The 14,577-nt window shown below is 42.4% G+C and overlaps 1 protein-coding gene across 5 annotated transcripts; it reads left to right on the top strand.

Moving 5' to 3' along the window:
• The first annotated feature begins 273 nt into the window (after window positions 1–273).
• Window positions 274–12,653, top strand: map7a (microtubule-associated protein 7a). 5 transcript variants are annotated; one of them, XM_029729523.1, is made up of 17 exons: window positions 276–915; window positions 2,034–2,156; window positions 2,566–2,640; window positions 2,886–3,044; window positions 4,988–5,151; window positions 7,449–7,551; window positions 7,824–7,952; window positions 8,249–8,475; window positions 8,828–9,000; window positions 9,195–9,460; window positions 9,642–9,795; window positions 10,008–10,200; window positions 10,345–10,449; window positions 10,719–10,754; window positions 11,078–11,289; window positions 11,402–11,454; window positions 11,777–12,653. In XM_029729523.1, the coding sequence occupies exons 1-17, from the start codon at window positions 759–761 to the stop codon at window positions 11,782–11,784; spliced, it is 2,337 nt and encodes a 778-aa protein (XP_029585383.1). In that variant the 5' UTR covers window positions 276–758; the 3' UTR covers window positions 11,785–12,653. The 5 variants fall into 5 exon arrangements, with proteins under 5 accessions (XP_029585387.1, XP_029585383.1, XP_029585382.1 ...); XM_029729522.1 differs by having other exon boundaries at window positions 277–915; window positions 11,774–12,653; XM_029729524.1 differs by having other exon boundaries at window positions 278–915; window positions 8,249–8,418; window positions 11,774–12,653.
• The last annotated feature ends 1,924 nt before the right edge of the window (window positions 12,654–14,577 follow it).

The following is a 14,577-nucleotide window of genomic DNA, read 5'->3' as shown; positions in this document are numbered from 1 at the left end:
TCCCTCCTTCCCCTATTTCTTCTGCACTGAATATTTCTTATCTATTTAGCTGGCTCTGGCTCAGTCCAAAATTGCTCCCTATGTAGTGCACTACTTTTGACCGTGGGACCAGGTCAAATGTAGTCCACTACATGGGGAATAGGGTACCATTTGGGATGCGGGTCTATGGCTGCTTGTACTCAGCAGTGGGTGGTGGGATGGGTTGAATTAAAGTGACAGGACTGCAGTACATGACAGTAGCTAAAGAGATCAGAGTAGCACTCCAGAGTCTGTGAGCTGTGAGAGATGGTCAAAAGGGAAGTAACCATTTCAGTACAGTAGCCAGCCCCAGAGAAAGGAGGATAGAGATTTTCACTAAGCTATATAGCATCCATGTCTCTAATATAGCTTGTAAAGGACCCTCATAGGAACTGGGAGAGAGAAAACTATTTTATATTCTCACAGATTTTTCTCTGTTATTTGGATCATGCATATCTTTGCTTTCCACTTCACTGGACCTGGATGCAGGATCTAGCCAGCCAGAACCCAGCAAGTCAGCTGGTTCTATCAGTTTACCCCAAAGGGCTTTTTCTTCCCTTTTTCTCTTCTATTTGTTTGAAATGCCCAGATGAGCAAGCAGCTGAAGCAAGAGGCAGTCGGTCAGCTGCATAGTGAGCACAGGGGACCAGGAGGACCTTCGGTACAGTACAGGCATCTTAAAATAGAAATATAAAAGGAGGAGAGGAGGAGGAGAGTCTGTTGCGTGGCAGAGCTGTGGTATGCCCTGCTCTGTGCATAGCAGTAACATGGCTGTGATACAGGAGAAACAGAGGGAGACCCCCAGCAAGAAGCCAGTATCCCAAGAAGACAGAAAGGGGCTTTCTACCAGAGATAATCAAGACAACCAGAAGGAGAGCAGAGCCGAGAGACAGGGAGGTGAGTACTGTGGCTTTGATAATGTATATCTTTTTTTACTGTGCTTATAGAAAAGCAGGTATACAGGGTGGTGGGTAGCTGTTTATTTGATATGGTGAGGATGATAGATTTGCTGTGGAGTGTTCACTCTGTTTATAGAATGACATGGAGGTCGGTATTGTAGCTTCACTGTGTTTATATACAGGACAGGCTATCCGAACCAGAATCAGCCAGAATCAACCTCTCCCTTCTAGTTCATCCTCAGTGGGGAGATGGTCCATCATGTATCTAGGCCAGATAATGAAGTCATTACTTTAACTTAGATTTATTTTGTAGCATGTACGGCAGGGGAATTTTGAAATGTCCGTGGATCAGAGGATCTGATATTGCCTCGCACTTCTACATAGACGTTCATCCTATTCTCTACTGCCATTTTGTTTTGTAAACAGTGAGGTAATGATGTAGCTTACTGAATCCCCTCTATCTCCGCTGTGGTAAACATCAACACTCATCATAGGCCCGATTCAGTAAGATACATTCATGCCCATTGTTATAGCGTCGAGTGTCAAGGGAGATCCTTTTTGCGTGTCCATCTCTTGCAGGAGAAAGATCATTTCTGGTGTACGTCTCTTGCACCAAAAATTCACATCACTATTTAGCGACCTCCTGTGAAGCATGTCTTTGTTCTTATCCTCTTCTGCCTCTATTTGCTTGTTTGTTTTAGCCATCTCCATGAAGACTTGTCAGGTGCTGGCATTTGTTTACCCCTGCAAGGCACAACAGGAACAGGCATATTATAATAGCTATTTTATTAACAGCTAACATTCAGCCTAGAGGCTTAGTGCCTGGATTAAGTACGACCAGTCGATTTTCTGGAAACTGCAATGATATGACCCACTGTATCTAGTATTAAGCAATTTATACTAAGGTTATCTTTTTCTGAGGTAGTCATGTGTCTCGTACTTTTCCAGCAGGTATAAACCATGATGATGCAGTTATACTTGTCATAAACATGTACTTATCGTTTCTTATTCTCATCTCATTAACGATCCTGACTAAATAACAGTCCTTTTGAGTCAGCTGAAAAAGTCAGAGAGACCTAAACAGGATGTTCTCTTTAATTCTTTATTTCGTTTTAGAAAAAGGCAATGACGACATGAAGCCCTGTAATTCAGAGAAGAGGAGAGCAGTCATGTGTGTTCCTGCCTCCTTCAAATCAGCTGTGATCAGTAACAACACAACCAGCCATGGAAACCCAGCAGGTCATACATCAGTTCTCTCTCTCTTTCTCTCTCCCTCTCTCTCTCTCTCTCTGTGCCTGGGGTACTGCTTGTTCTTTGTGGGTCATCCGTCATGAGTGGTCTTCCTCTGACGTGCATCACCGTTATCAAGACATGATCAATGCCATGCTTTGTCCTTACAAAAGTTTGAGTATAACCTGACATTGTCCTTTCCCCCCCCCAATGTCTTAACTTTAAGTCTAAAAAAAGTCCCTCAACTGTAAACATATTTTCTGACTGAAAGAAATAGTGACACTTCATTTGAACCAAGCTTCAGCTGCAGCAGAACCATCTTAAACTCCCTGTCATGATCAGTAATGTCACCAAACGCATACTGTTTAATGTATGTACTTGATGTAGAGTGAATGTGACATATTATCTAATATTCCAGGCCCACAGGTACTGAAGGTTGATGAGAGACTGAGACTAGCGAAAGAGCGGAGGGAGGAGCATGAGAAACAACTTGGTATGTGTAACCACACATGATGACGCCACAGCTAATACACCACTCAATTGTTTGTCACTTATTTTTGTAGTTTCTTGAAAGTATTTTAGTAACCTGGTCCATGTCTATTTGTGCTGTCTTTTTGCCAGCTCCCATGGAAACTGTCATGCCAAATTAGTTCATTAGAAGTTAGCTATACAACACAATGATCTGGGACCAGGGTACTGGTATTTTTGTGGCTAATAAGTCCCACAATGTGTTTGCAGTGTCCAGAGAGCTGGGCTGGTTGGCTCGAGAGGAGAGGGCCAGGCGTCTCTATGAACAACAGCTGGAGGAGAGGAAGAGGAGGCTACAGGAGCAGCGAGAGAAGGAGGAGAAGAGGAGGACTGCGCTGGAGCGGAGGGAGGAGCATAAGAAACAGCTTGGTATGTAGCCAACACCCGTGATGATGGGGGTTCTCAACCTGGTTCTCAATATGACGTACTAGTTCCACTGGGTGTACCTTGCCTTATACCCAAGGGGTACTTGGGAAGACTCATAAGAACATAGGCCTGTTGATCAGGGGAGACCGAGGTTGTTTTCCTCACGTGTTGGTTGTCACGGTGCCATTTAGTCCCAATCTAAATGGCACTGTGTAATACTTTTGAAGTTAAAATGTGTGAATTCTTTAAAAGAACTCATCCACCTGGTCAATTCATGTCAGCATTTCAAAACATTGAGGTGAGGGTATTTTGTGTTTTTCCATAGGTGAGTGTGAAGAAATAGATTCTTGGTATTTTATATTTAAATGTTTGAATTATATCATTTTTTTTAACATTTTTGTCATTTAGCAGACGCTTTTATCCAGAGCGACTTACAGTAGTGAATGCATACATTTCATGCATTATTTTTATTTTTTTTTGAACTGGCCCCCGTGGGAATCGAACCCACAACCCTGGCGTTGCACACACCATGCTGGCGTTGCAAACACCATGCTCTACCAACTGAGCCACAGGGAAGCATTCTGGAACAATTATGTTTGTTGAAAAGAGGAAAAGGGGAGCCATATTTCAAACGAGTTCCTAGGCCAACCAATGTGGTAACTAGCATCTTCTAATTAGCATTGGGGGGGGGGGTTGTCACATGGAATGTGGGGTTTGTTGTCATTGTCAACATTTTGACTGCCAGTATACAATAAATTCCAAGCCCTTTTGTGCTGTTGCTATAAAGAACCCCCTTCGTTGCCTCTCTCTCACACACATTTTTTTCTGTCACGCATCCAGACATGCACACATGTATGTGCAAACATATAGACACACACAAATTTACTCAAAATGTCATGTTATTCTCCAATACCCTACTCAATAAATTGGATGCAGTCTATCACAGTGCCATCCGTTTTGTCACCAAAGCCCCATATACTACCCAGCACTGCGACCTGTACGCTCTCGTTGGCTGGCCCTCGCTTCATACTCGTCACCAAACCCACTGGCTCCAGGTCATCTACAAGACCCTGCTAGGTAAAGTTCCCCCTTATCTCAGCTCGCTGGTCACCATAGCAGCACCCACCTGTAGCACGCGCTCCAGCATGTATATCTCTCTGGACACCCCCAAAGTCAATTCCTCCTTTGGCCGCCTCTCCTTCCAGTTCTCTGCTGCCAATGACTGGAACGAACTACAAAAATCTCTAAAACTGGAAACACTTATCTCCCTCACTAGCTTTAAGCACCAGCTGTCAGAGCAGCTCACAGATTACTGCACCTGTACATAGCCCATCTATAATTTAGCCCAAACAACTACCTCTTCCCCTACTGTATTTATTTATTTATTTTGCTCCTTTGCACCCCATTATTTCTATTTCTACTTTGCACTTTCTTCCACTGCAAATCTACCATTCCAGTGTTTTACTTGCTATATTGTATTTACCTCGCCACCATGACCTTTTTTGCCTTTACCTCCCTTATCTCACCTCATTTGCTCACTTTGTATATAGACTTATTTTTCTACTATATTATTGACTGTATGTTTGTTTTACTCCATGTGTAACTCTCTTGTTGTATGTGTCAAACGGCTTTGCTTTATCTTGGCCAGGTCGCAATTGTAAATGAGAACTTGTTCTCAACTTGCCTACCTGGTTAAATAAAGGTGAAATAAATAAACATTCTCAAGGCATAAAATGCTAATAAAATGCATAATATTTAAAGAGTCTTGTAAGATATACTGGTGCTGAGAAATACACACAAGAGTAAAAAGTGTGACAACCAACCCCGGTCAATCCCATATGAAGGGGTACTTCGGGGCAGAGCAAAATGTGATTGAGGGCTCCATAACAAAGGACGTTGAGAACCACTGAACAAACCAAACCAAACTCAACTAAATGTACTTGTAGTTTCCAGAGAGCTGGACCGGTTGGCTCGAGAGAAGCGGGCCATGCGTCACTATGAGCAGCAGATGGAGGAGAGGAAGAGGAGGCTTCAGGAGCAGAGAGAGAAGGAGGCGAGGAGGCGCACTGCCGTGGAGGAGAAGAGGAGGCAGAGAATGAAGGAGGAATCAGTGAGTTCTTGTGCCTGGGGGGTCAAATCAAATTTAATTTGTCACATGCTTCATTAACAACAGGTGTAGAATAACAGTGAACTTTTTACTTATGGGCCCTTCCCAACAATGCAGAGAGAAAGAAAATAGAAAAATAATAGAAAAGTAATAATAAATACACAATGAGTGTAACTTGGCTATATACACGGGGTACCAGTACTGAGTCGAAGTGCAGGGGTTCGAGGTAATTGAGGTAAATATGTAGTGTACAGTACCAGTCAAAAGGTTGGACACAACTACTCATTCCAGGGTTTTTGTATATTTTTACTATTTTCTAAATTGTAGAATAATAGTGAAGACATCAAAACTATGAAATAACACCTATGGCAACTGTAGTAACCAAAAAAGTTTTAAACAAATTATATTTGAGATTCTTCAAAGTAGCCACCCTTTGCCTTGATGACAGCTTTGCACACTCTTGGCATTCTCTCAACCAGCTTCATGAGGTAGTCACCTGGAACGCATTTCGATTAAAGGTGTGCCTTGTTAATTTGGGGAATTTCTTTCCTTAATGCGTTTGAGCTAATCATTTGTGTTGTGACATGGTAGGGGGTATACAGAAGATAGCCCTATTTGGTAAAATACCAAGTCCATATAATGGCAAAAACAGCTCAAATAAGCAAAGAGAAACAACAATCATTACTTTAAGACATGAAGGTCAGTCAATACAGAACATTCCAAGAACTTTTAAAGTTTCTTGAGGTGCGGTCACAAAAACCATCAAGCGCTGTGATTAAACTGGCTCTCATGAGGACCGCCACAGGAAAGGAAGAACCAGAGTTACCTCTGCTGCAGAGGATAAGTTCATTAGAGTTGCAGCCCAAGTTCACAGAAATTCACAGAAATTGCAGCCCAAATAAATGCTTCACAGATTTCAAGTAACAGACACATCTCAACTTCAACTGTTTAGAAGAGACTGCGGGAATCAGGCCTTCATGGTCAAATTGCTGCAAAGAAACCACTACTAAAGGACACCAATAAGAAGAAGAGACTTGCTTGGGCCAAGAAACACACGCAATGGACATTAGACCAGTGGAAATTTGTCCTTTGGTCTGATGAGTCCAAATTTTGGATTTTAGCTTCCAACCGCTATGTCTTTGTGAGACGCAGAGTAGGTGAACGGATGATTTCCGCATGTGTGGTTCCCACGGTGAAGCATGGAGGAGGAGGTGTGATGGTGTGGGGGTGCTTTGCTGGTGACACTGTCAGTGATTTATTTAGAATTCTAGGCACACTTAACCAGCATGGCTACCACAGCATTCTGCAGCGATACGCCATCCCATCTGGTTTGCGCATAGTGGGACTATCATTTGTTTTTCAACAGGACAATGACCCAAAACACACCTCCAGGCTGTGTAAGAGCTATTTGACCAAGAAGGAGGGTGGCCTCTGCAATCACCCGACCTCAACCCAATTGAGATGGTTTGTGATGAGTTGGACCAGAGTGAAGGAAAAGCAGCCAACAAGTGCTCAGCATATGTGGGAACTCCTTCAAGACTGTTGGAAAAGCATTTCCCATGTAGCTGGTTGAGAGAATGCCAAGAGTGTGCAAGGCTGTCATCAAGGCAAAGGGTGGCTACTTTGAAGAATCTAAAATCTAAAATATACTTGATTAGTTGACCACATTTTTGGTTACTACATAATTCCAAATGTGTTATTTCATAGTTTTGATGTCTTCCCTATTATTCTAAAATGTAGAAAATAGTACAAATAAAGAAAAACCCTTGAATGAGTAGGTGTGTCCAACCTTTTGACAGGTATTGAACATATAACTAGGAATAAAGTGACAGATAATAAACAGTAGCAGCAGCGTATGTGATGACTCAAAAAAGTTAGGGCAAAAAGGGTCAATGCAGATAGTCCAGGTAGCTATTTGGTTAACTATTCAACTAAATATTTATCAGACTTATGACTTAGGGATAGTAGCTGCTCAGGGTCCTGTTGGTTCCAGGTCGGCATGTTGGGTCAGCATGGATCAACAGTTACTCGGTTTAGGTGTCTATTGTGGGCATCAGTGTTGCTTTACAGCTTTTTCATATAAGAACAGTTTTTCCACAGAGAAGAAGATGTACAGATGCTGTTTTCCACATTTTGTGTACATATCTGAAGCTAAACGATTTTAAGGCTCAATATGATGTTACGGATCTTGGGACCGAGTTACTGTATCACTAGTCACAGCGCTCAAACTCAGTATCTACAGTGGATGTGGGAAGAGACTACTATATCACTGACACTGAGGTTTGTGTTGTGGTCTGAAGGAGCGCTATGAATCTGTGGTGAAGAAGACCTTGGAGAAGAGCCAGAGGATTAAGCAAAGACTCAGCCAGGGCTCTCGAGGAAGGAAGACCGACAACAAGAGCGGTAAATTAATAAATGTCCCCCTATTCCTATATAGTGTACTACTCCTATATAGTGTACTACTTTTTAGTGTCTTTTTGACTTTCATCCTCTTAACCCTTATGCTACCGAACTTATTTTTCACCCTGTAACATCTTTTAACCTTCCTTTTTCTTCACTTTCCTCCTATTTCCTACCCTTTCTTACTTGTATTTTCTATCTCTGTTTTGTATTTTCTACCATTATCTCTGTCCCTGTGTATTGGCGTTCCCCCACTATGCTTGGCTTTACTGCAGTAGCTCCTCGCCGCTCCCCCCTGACTGCCTGGGAGAGGGCTCTGGTCAGTCGCCTCCTCACCCCTACCTGCTCCTACCTAGCCAGGAGCAGGAGCAGGAGTCATAATTGTCAGTCAAGAGAAGAAGAAGGTACTCTACAGAATGTAGAATAACAGTTATATATAGAAAATTATGACAACCAGATCTAAATCTAAGAAAAAATAACATATAAATAGTGTATTTTTTGTTAAAATATATGGATATTTGGACATAATATTTACATTCCCACAAAAATGGTAAGGCTTCTCAAGTAAATAATTTACTAACTCTGCTTCTTTTCCCTTTTTCAACCATTTTTGGACACACTTACATTCTTTCACTGTATCACTTGCTAACCCTCACTCCATTGCTCCACAACAATGGAACAAACATACACACTGGTTCAGTTGTCCATATTTGTCCCCGTTCAGTTTCATGCCACTCCATGCCTGCCACTGCCACCAACTCTCACAAATCACCACGCCGCTCTGGCACAACTGACCACCACCTGGCGCAGGCAGACCTCCGGACAGACTACCGGGCTGACTACCGGTCTATCATCCAGGCAAACTACCAGGTAGCCACCTCCCCCAGTCACAGCCGTACAAGCCATAGATCCATCAATGCGGCACAGGTAATACCTGCTGGAAATGTCATTGTAAACATAGAGATAGATCGTTTTATCTCTATGATTGTAAATGTCTGGGTCGACTGGGTTGGTGGGATGGTGTTGCTGGTTTGTCTCCGTGTAATGTACGAACTTGTGGGAAATAATTTCCTTGGAGGAAGACAATAAACAGACTCTATTCCATTCTATTCCTTCTGACTCATTTTACTATCATATTTATGCTATATTGTTGGGTAAATTATATTAATTGTCATACCATTTATTGGCAATAAGCCTCAATCACTTTCATGTCTTTCTGCAGTCTTAAAAAGACTGCAGAAAGATAATCTTGTAACCTGCCTGTTGATTTATTACGAAGTTAAAAGCAGCACAGCAGGAGGAAAATGAGAGGACGGCCAGGAGGAATACTCAGCAGCCTCACATACCCAACGCTCCCATGAAAGCATTACCCACAAACCCACTACCCAACGGTGGCGTGAAAGCGTTACCCACAAACCCACAGTGCAGAGCAGCAGTGCCCTCACCAGAACGGTATGACTGTCCTTTTATCTGTTATTGTGTCTGGATGTTGTTTTCACACAAACTACTGTACCGAATTTCTTTCATACAATGATATCACTCTGTTGAGAATATTGTGCATATTGTGCAACCAACCCCAACCTCACCTTTTGACGTTGTTTACTTATTTATCTAAACAAAAGTCTCCGCTTCTTTTTTTTCTTCAGTAAACCTGTGATCAGACACACATCTGTGATCAGACAGCCCCTATCACAGCAGTTAGAGCTGGAACTGGACCCTGTACCAGAGGAGGACACTGTTCCAGTCCCCAACCATACCCTCTCCCCTGGGAACTCACGGCCCATCAGGACCCCAGCTGCAGCGTGGGACCAGGTCCAACCATTCCTACACTCCCCAGAACCTCAGACTCAGAGAGAAACCACACTTAGTACTGAAGGCAGTGCAGATGAGGCTGAGCATCTAAAAGTGAAAGGTACTGCGCCATCAACTACTATGTATTTTCTAGGTACATTTCAGATATTGTATTCTTGAGTGTGGGGTTGGGGTCAATTCCAATGAAGAATATCGAGTTCTACTCTTTGAAAAACAATCAGGAAATTTGGATCAGTGTGTTTTGGTTCAGAGTGACTCCTATGACATGTCCACCTCCTCAGCCCTCCCTCCCGGAGCCACTCCCAGCCCAAGGCCCTCTGCTGGCACCATGGACCCAGAGGAGGCCTCGCGGCTCCTGGCCGAGAAGAGGAGAGAGGCCCGCCTGAAGAGAGAGAGAGAGGAGGAGGAAAGCCTGCGCAGGGAAGAGTTTGAGAGGTACGGAGGGAGGGCCACCTTACATCTTCCCATCTCTCTTTCGAATGACCCAACATTAATCTTCCCAGTATGAACAAAATCTGTTGAGTAACCTTTTCGCGTAAAATACAAGTATGCAGTTGTGTCTTGTATTCAGAGGTTCAGATTAATTTGTATAGTAATGTGATGTATGGTGTGGTGTTATGCAAATGTTATGTTATGTGGGATCACAGGCGAGGCAGAGAGGAGCTGGAGCACAGGAGGGTAGAGCAGCGAGCACGGCTGGAGGCTGAGGCCAAGTGGCTGGTAGAGGAGAGGAAGAGGAGGGAGGAAGATGAGCAGAAACATGCAGAGGAGGAGAGAGCCAGTGCAGAAGAAGAGAAAGCCCTCAGAGCCATGCAGGAAGCTGCTCTCCTCCAGAAGCAGGTGAGGGATGTGCTCTATGAATACAGTGCTAGAAAGTGCTTTGGTCAGATTGCCATCAGATATTTATGCACCTTCAAATGATATAGATGGAAACACTAAGTAATACATTGTCCCATTCTGATCCTTCCGCTCTCTGTGTCCCAGAGAGAGTTGGAGGAGACCCAGGCCAGGGAGAAGGCAGAGCAGCAGAGGCTGGAGAGAGACAAACACTTCCAGGAGGAGGAGGAACAACGACAGGAGAGAAAAAAGGTGAAAGAGACAGAGAGAAATGTTCTGATCATCCTGAAATGCTTAGAAGATAATCTGGGGATCCATATTGTGTACAATTGACTACAAGCAGCAACCATGATCCCTATACAGTGGAGCTCAATTATGGGGAACTTCAATACATTGGGTGGAGGGAAGTTAGCGGCTATTCTTGTTTTGTGCTTCACAAAAAAAATATTTGTTCTAAAGTAAGGGTGATAGTTTATCATAAAAGCGTTCAAGACTTTTAACAGACCTCTTTTTGTTTTCAGCGACTGGAGTTGATCATGAGGAGAACTAGGAAAGAAGTAAGAACATTACCCTGAAGCACTCGGGTTCTGCCACACCTACCAATTTTTACCCATCTTTGGCTTAAAATGAAACAAAAAAACACTTGTATTTTCCTGCCACAAGTAGCATAGTTGTTAACCATTTTTTTTAAAACTAACCAAACTTGCCCTTGACGACACTGATGTGATTACTTTCATGCAGAACTCCATCCCAAAGGTACAGTGGTTTTAGCAAAACACTGCCTCAAATACCAACATATTAACCATACTTTACTTAACAAAATAAACAGAACTTTCCTTTGCCTTGACCAAATTTACATTATTGTTTTGTTTTCATGCAGAAGCCTGTCCTGAATGGGAACTCAAACGATAACTCCTCCTCTCCAGAGGAAGCCCAACCAAAAGAGAACACTGAGCCTGTTAAGAATAGCAAAGGCACTTTAGAAGGGGTCATCAACCTAGGGGTCGTTGTCGGGACAGGGACCAAGCCGTCCAAGCTAGGTCTGAGTGACACGGAAGACATGGTTCCTGTTGTGGCCTTCAAAGAACGCAGGTATATCCACAGTGTATTTATGATTGTCTGTCTGATCATGTCTTGTGATGCATGTCATCAGAAGTTATGTACTGTATTTGTTGACAAGCACGTTTTTGGTTCATTCATTCAGGTCCCTGAGAACTCTGACAGGCATGGAGGAGATCCAGTCCCATCAGCGAACTGGTGAGAGTTGATCCTCCGTCAGCTCATCTTTATGCTATGTAGATATTACACTCAAGTCCTGAACGAAAGAGCTCATGGTTCAAATGTCAGGAGTGAAAGGATGGGATGGGCAGGGGGCACCCCCATAGCAAATCACCACCCCACACCCCAAGAGATGATTGGATCTTGAGAGACTGTGTGTGATTTGAACTATGGAGCTGATTGCATAGTTAAGGCCATTCAATAATGTTTGTTGTATGTGTTTCTGAGTCTAAGATAAGTATGACGTGAATCAACTGATTTGATCTTATTAACCCTTTTCCTATTACATACTCCTCAGAAGTTATCTGAGTATCGTACAGATCAGAGAGGGGGGAAGACAACCCATCCAAGAATCTTTCCACAGCTGTGGTGGTTTTTTCCTCTCCATCAGCAAAGAAAAGAATAACTGCAGCCTTTTTCCTGCCCTGCACTTTGAGAGAGTGCATGTGATGTGAAACCAACACACACTCCTTTTCCCTGGAAGACTTTCCTATCTAGGAGTCGATCACCATCTGGTCACGTTTCTCTTTAATCCAAAGTGGCACGAGCTGCATGAGGTATCACTATCTACAACACTAGACATGGGAGCTTGCTTGTTCAGTGTTTCTGCAATGACTGTCTTATCTAGTCTAAATGAGGGCTCAGGCCGCATAGCTGTAGATTTAAACTGTGATAAAAAATGAGTTCGCTTCGGTGGGAGTCAGCAATCAATTGGGAAAAGATGTATTCTCTCTGTTTCACAATCATGACTGATGTTTTTAGTCATGTGCTTTAGCTTGTTGACTAACTGTGCTGCTATTTGAGCACTTTGCCTTGCAGAGATAGTAGGATAGTTTGTGTATTGGAACTTGTGTGCTAGTCTCAGACTAAAAGCTTTAGTTTTGAGTTCATATAAAGACCACTTTGTCTGACTTTCCCTATTTTCTGTGGAATATAATTGAAACAGAATCTGCTATGGAACTTATTTTCAGCATAGTTACAGTACATGTGTGGTTTATAGTATTATACTCACTCGTGGTTGACCACTTGCAAAGTGTTTTGGCAGTCCCCTTCTTGGAAATTGTGCAATCATTTTCGAAAACAAATGATAAAAAGAAGAGTATAAAGTGTAAAATGTAAGCCTGTTTATTAAAATGTACAAAAGTGTAAAAACAAATAAAGCAATGCGCTGATACAAAGCTTTTGAATTCTGTATATATATATATATATATATATATATATATTCACCAGTGCAATATGGATGTAAACCCTCAGAACACACCAGTGTAAACACTCAAAAATAACACATCATAATCATGACATGCCGCAGCAATCGTTGTCACGTTCAAAGGTAATGGCAAGTCAGTACAACCAGTGATACGCATGTCCCACATTTCAGTCTGTCTCCTGAGGCAGAGAGGGCTCCAGTGGACAGGTCAGGAGGACAGAGGATTCTGAATCGTCTAACTCTTGTCTGTGCATGCACCCTCTTTAGCTGCTCGTCCAGCGCACTACCACTCATCACCACGGACACCTCTTAGTCTGAAAAATAACATGACAAAATGCACCTTTTGACTATAACTTCATGTACCTGCCCTTATGTTAATCCACTAGTGCTAACTTGCTCAGGACAAATGACTAGAATTTAATGTTGACTGAGATATTAACTACAGAAATGTGCTATTTTAGGCATAGACAGCATGACTGGCAAACTTGTTACAAAACCATGACAAACCTTTGAGGTTGCATAATGCTCGGCTGCTGGAAACTCACTTCCTGATTATTGAGGTAAATCAGTATATATTCTGAGATGGCGGCGTAGTGTGGTGTCGGTAGTTGGATGACATGGTCTGTATGATATACGAGTGACAACAAAATACATAGAAGAGCACAAATGGAACAACCTGGCTTACAGACACAGTATAGCATTTGAAAATATATGTACTTTTGCTAGAAATACACTATCAATCATTGTACCAGCCACAGATCAAATCAAGGAACTAGAAAACAAACAAAATACATGCATATTACCGTTCATCACTAGTTTGCTGATAATGGAAGCAGACCTATAGGACAGCGCTGCATTTTCAAATTTGAAACATCTTCAGGGGTCATTTTTGTGGCCAAATGCGATCGAAATGAGTGAAAAGAATTGACAAAAATAGCATTTGGAATTTCAGTTTATTGCGGAATTAACTGGGCTCCCGTGTGGCGCAGTGGTCTAAGGCACTGCATCTCAGTGCTAGAGGCGTCACAAAGACCCTGGTTTGATTCTAGGCTGTATCACAACCGGCCGTGATTGGGCGGCGCACAATTGGTCCAGGTTTGGCTGGTGTAGGCTGTCATTGTAAATAAGAATTTGTTCTTAACTGACTTGACTAGTTAAATAAAATAAACTGAAATTGACCCCAATCCTCTCACCCCAGCTGGTCAGATGATACTTCCTGTTTGTAACACACAGAACAGTCTACTAAGGTCACAAGGGCCTCGAGAAGTCCTGTTACACACTCACTGTCCATCAAGTCCTAGACAACACAACAAAGGTTAATGACAGTGCATGGCTCCCAATATCAGCTACATTTGTATGATTGCCAATATTTTTTACAATCATAACATCACATTTTTTATTTCACTAGGCATTTCAGTTAAGATCAAATTCTTTATTTACAATGACGGCCTACACCGGACAACACTGGGTCAATTGTGCACCGCACTATGGGAATCCCAATCACGGCCGGTTGTGATACAGCCTGGATTTGAACCAGGGTGTCCATAGTGACGCCTCAAACACTGAGATGCAGTGTCTTAGACCGCTGTGCCACTCAGGAGCCCCAAGTGTAAGAAAATATTACATGGCAGCAGATATGGGTTCAAATACATGTGTATTTCAGTATTTATTATTTAAAGTACTTTTTTCTGTGTATTTGAGTGCTTTTCAAATACACAGCCCAAAACAAGTAATTTTATTTGAGTATTTGAATGGTTATTTGTAAAAACCAAATAGTATTTGAAAGTATTTTCAAATACTTATTTCAAATGCTGTTTTCAAATGCCTGGGTTAACTGCATGAGAGTGTATTGGAGTATTTTCAAATACCTTCCAAATGTATTTCCAAAACCATTC

The sequence above is a fragment of the Salmo trutta genome, chromosome 33, assembly GCF_901001165.1.
Source record: "Salmo trutta chromosome 33, fSalTru1.1, whole genome shotgun sequence".
In the NCBI taxonomy this organism is placed as follows: domain Eukaryota; kingdom Metazoa; phylum Chordata; class Actinopteri; order Salmoniformes; family Salmonidae; genus Salmo; species Salmo trutta.
This window is presented reverse-complemented; position numbering and strand designations above follow the sequence as displayed.